Genomic DNA, 3,309 nt, shown 5'->3' on the forward strand with positions numbered 1-3,309 from the left:
CACACAGTTTGACTTAACATCAACTGATCAGTAAAGCTAGGAATGTTGTTGGATGGCTGTCATTTCAAACACTACTTTCTCAATCTGTGCCTAAATAAATATTACCTCACTGGTGACATTATATCAAGTGTCAGAGTATAAGTTAGCATCAATATCAAACTGTAGTCTTTAGAAAGCAACACTGGTTTAGTTGTCACTAAACTCATCTTTATTTATACTCTACCAGTAAGAAGTTATTTCTTGATGAGCAAATGGTCAGATGTTCAGCCTGTCTATTTCTAGAGAATTACCTGGCTATTCTAAGCTTCCTCATCCTTCAAGAGTTGTTTCCTACTGGAAATATTCCAGTCTTCCAGGATGCTCTTTTGTTTGTTCTTAACATTTAACTTAAGATTCAAGTAATAAACAAAAAATTCATGTTTATAGTAATAAACATTTCTTTACTGGGACTCAATTTAAACCATACACATATTTCCATTTACATTAATCTAGCAATCTCATGTCTTAACAGATAAAACTTGTCGTGAAACATGGTAACGAAAGTTACAACAGTCTCAAAAAAGGTAAAAAAAAAAGTGTTTTACTGAAAAAAAACATTATCAAAAGAACTTTTTAACCCTAAATTACAGTTATTAGATTATCTGATATCTTCTGGTTAACCTTTATTATAAGACACTAAAACTGAGATATAATTATATATAAAATGTTACAATACATTCAGCAGAGAGCAATAAAATGTTATATAAAAATATGTCTGAAGAGTACAAAATGTCACTTCAAAGAAAATCATCCTTCAGCTTTAAAACTAATCTCTAACTCTTTAGGTACTGAAATGTTCTGTCGCTGAGCAAAATGTTTGAGCTCTTCATATTTCTCACGAATATTATTTATGTCCTCTTGAATTTTTTTATTTTCTTCTTTTAGCTTAGCAATTTCAACAAATGTATCATTTTTGTCTTGCTGCAATTCGTCATTCTGTTCCATTCGTTTGTTACGACAATTAGCTGCATAACCTCGATTCTTTAGGGTTCGTCGACGCTGCTTCATTTTCACAATTTCTGCACGGGTTAAACCATGTGTTTTAAGATAGCAATTCAGTTCTCTTACAGAAAATCTAATAAGTTCCTCATCAGTAACTGATCTTTTCTCCATTCTACTTCTGTCACCCTTAATTCTGTTGTCAATGTCTTCCTTTTAAATCAAAATCACATATATGTCTTACAATAAAATATTTACACAGAAACATATTAATATTTCATCATTAACAAAAAAATTTAATAATATAATGTTTGTACACATATATGGTTCAGAATATAAGATTCAGACATAAGAGATGCTCAGATAATTTGATATTGGGTAATCTCATTAAGTAGAAGTGTATAATGGTTAGAAAACTGAACCTCAACATTGTTGATAAGTTGTTTATGACTTGGCAGTCTAAGTTCAGACATATCCTTTACATTTATACATCTTTTATAATTTTAACATTATGGAATAATTTGTTGGAATAACATGTGTACTGCTAATTTAACTTATTGTTGCATAAACTACAAGTCTATGAAAGGTTTTGATTTCATTGCATATGTCAGTAACTAAGCCTCATTTAGAGTATTGTGTTTTCAGTTCCTTTACATTAGAAAGAGCACCAAGTTGTTGGAAATAGTTCAAAGAAGAAGCTATGACCTGAAAGTAAATTTCAGTGTTATATGAAAATAGACTGATATCTCTTACTTTGTTCTCTCTCTTGAGAATAGAAGGGTCAATAGTGATCTGATTAAGGTATTCCGAACTAATGGAAATAGTAAGACTGAACCATTAGGTATTTTTTTCATATTTAATTCCATAGGCAGTAGAGCAAGTCACCACAAATGGAAGTTTGGACTGTTATGCCTATCAACCCAGTAGGATGGTAAGTCTGTGAAATAAACTGCTATTTAGAGGCTATTTTTTAATGATGAATGTGATGGGGAAGCTTTAAAAGGTCAAACTGCCTTTTGTTATCCACATGTTAACTTGGAATTAAACAAATAATAATAATAACAGTAAGGAGCAACTGATGGAACAATGCATTGTTTATCTTTATAATAACATTAGAAAGATGTATTTAACTAGCTGTACTCATTATTGCAATCAATCCAGTTTTAATCTAAGTAGATAACCTGGTTTGGTCAGAAGTTAATATTGCTTGCAAATATCAAATGGTTTATCACAGACAGAGTGCTACAGAAGCAACAACACAAGTTTCAATGTATACTGTATAGACCTAGCCACTAATTATGGGAGTCATGATAATGGCATTAATGTGGTATTATAACATTAGTAATATCATAATGTACAAGTATCGTTAAAAATATTAATACTACTGATACTTTATTAGGCATATGGACTACTAACCTTAGCATAAAAATTCATTTACATTATCAAACTCAAAGTATATGATTAATGTAAATATAGTTTCGCAAAACTTACAAAGAGACAACAGAGATGAATTGTATGCTATGGCTAACCCAAACTAAATAATTTAGTCTAATACGTAACAGTTACTCAGCACTCTTGACTGGTGCTAGTATTAATATTAGAAACATTAATACCTACCAACGTCGTCAAGTTTTGCATTCTTTTATAGACCTATTTTCGTTTACAATAATCTTTATACATGATTTTCGAAGCTTTAGTAAGTACTTATGACATAACTTTGCTAGTCACTTAGTTATATTTGATCAACTACTTTGTTACATTAAATTTAAGTTCATAACTTGGTAGCAAACTCACCATACAAACTTCGCAATATAATTATCATGACACTCCCCCTGCAAAACACAAATATAATATTAAAAAACTATCGATTAGGTTTACGAAATGAAAAAATTAAACTATCTATTGCAACTGCGTTAAACTTAACAACTACTCATTACGAAAGATATATTATAATGCTTTTTTTTTTATATTTCATATTCCTCTTCTTTAGTATGTGACAGATTTTATATCAGAGGCGTTTAAATATAACATTTAAGATCTATCTTATGTCTGTCACAAGATCCTATCCTATAATTCTTTCGTTCAATACCACAACTTGTCAGCTAAGCTGGACCAAACGGGAAACCAGAAGTCAACCTAACATGCTATTTTATATACGATACAAAATTTGGTGTTGCAATAGAAACGACGGGTCTATGATATTCTAAGGTGCACTGATTACCTTTTAATTAACAATAGCAATCACAATAACGGAAAGAATGGCACAACATGTCTTGTAGACTTTCAATTGTATTTCCAACTTGATTGACTTGAATAAAGTGACTGAACACA

General features: G+C 30.5%; 1 protein-coding gene across 3 annotated transcripts; it reads right to left on the bottom strand.

Annotated features, from left to right (window-relative positions):
* Nucleotides 1-419: 419 nt before the first annotated feature.
* Nucleotides 420-3,083, bottom strand: LOC143238078 (transcription factor MafK-like). Of its 3 annotated transcripts, XM_076478013.1 has the most exons (3): nt 3,068-3,083; nt 2,773-2,810; nt 420-1,191 (listed from the first exon to the last, which is right to left on the bottom strand). In XM_076478013.1, the coding sequence occupies exons 2-3, from the start codon at nt 2,773-2,775 to the stop codon at nt 787-789; spliced, it is 408 nt and encodes a 135-aa protein (XP_076334128.1). In that variant the 5' UTR covers nt 2,776-2,810; nt 3,068-3,083; the 3' UTR covers nt 420-786. The 3 variants fall into 3 exon arrangements, with proteins under 3 accessions (XP_076334128.1, XP_076334129.1, XP_076334127.1); XM_076478014.1 differs by lacking the exon at nt 3,068-3,083 and having other exon boundaries at nt 420-1,058; nt 2,773-2,815; XM_076478012.1 differs by lacking the exon at nt 3,068-3,083 and having other exon boundaries at nt 2,596-2,813.
* Nucleotides 3,084-3,309: the final 226 nt, after the last annotated feature.

Source organism: Tachypleus tridentatus, chromosome 13 (assembly GCF_004210375.1).
Source record: "Tachypleus tridentatus isolate NWPU-2018 chromosome 13, ASM421037v1, whole genome shotgun sequence".
NCBI classification, from domain to species: Eukaryota; Metazoa; Arthropoda; class Merostomata; order Xiphosura; family Limulidae; genus Tachypleus; species Tachypleus tridentatus.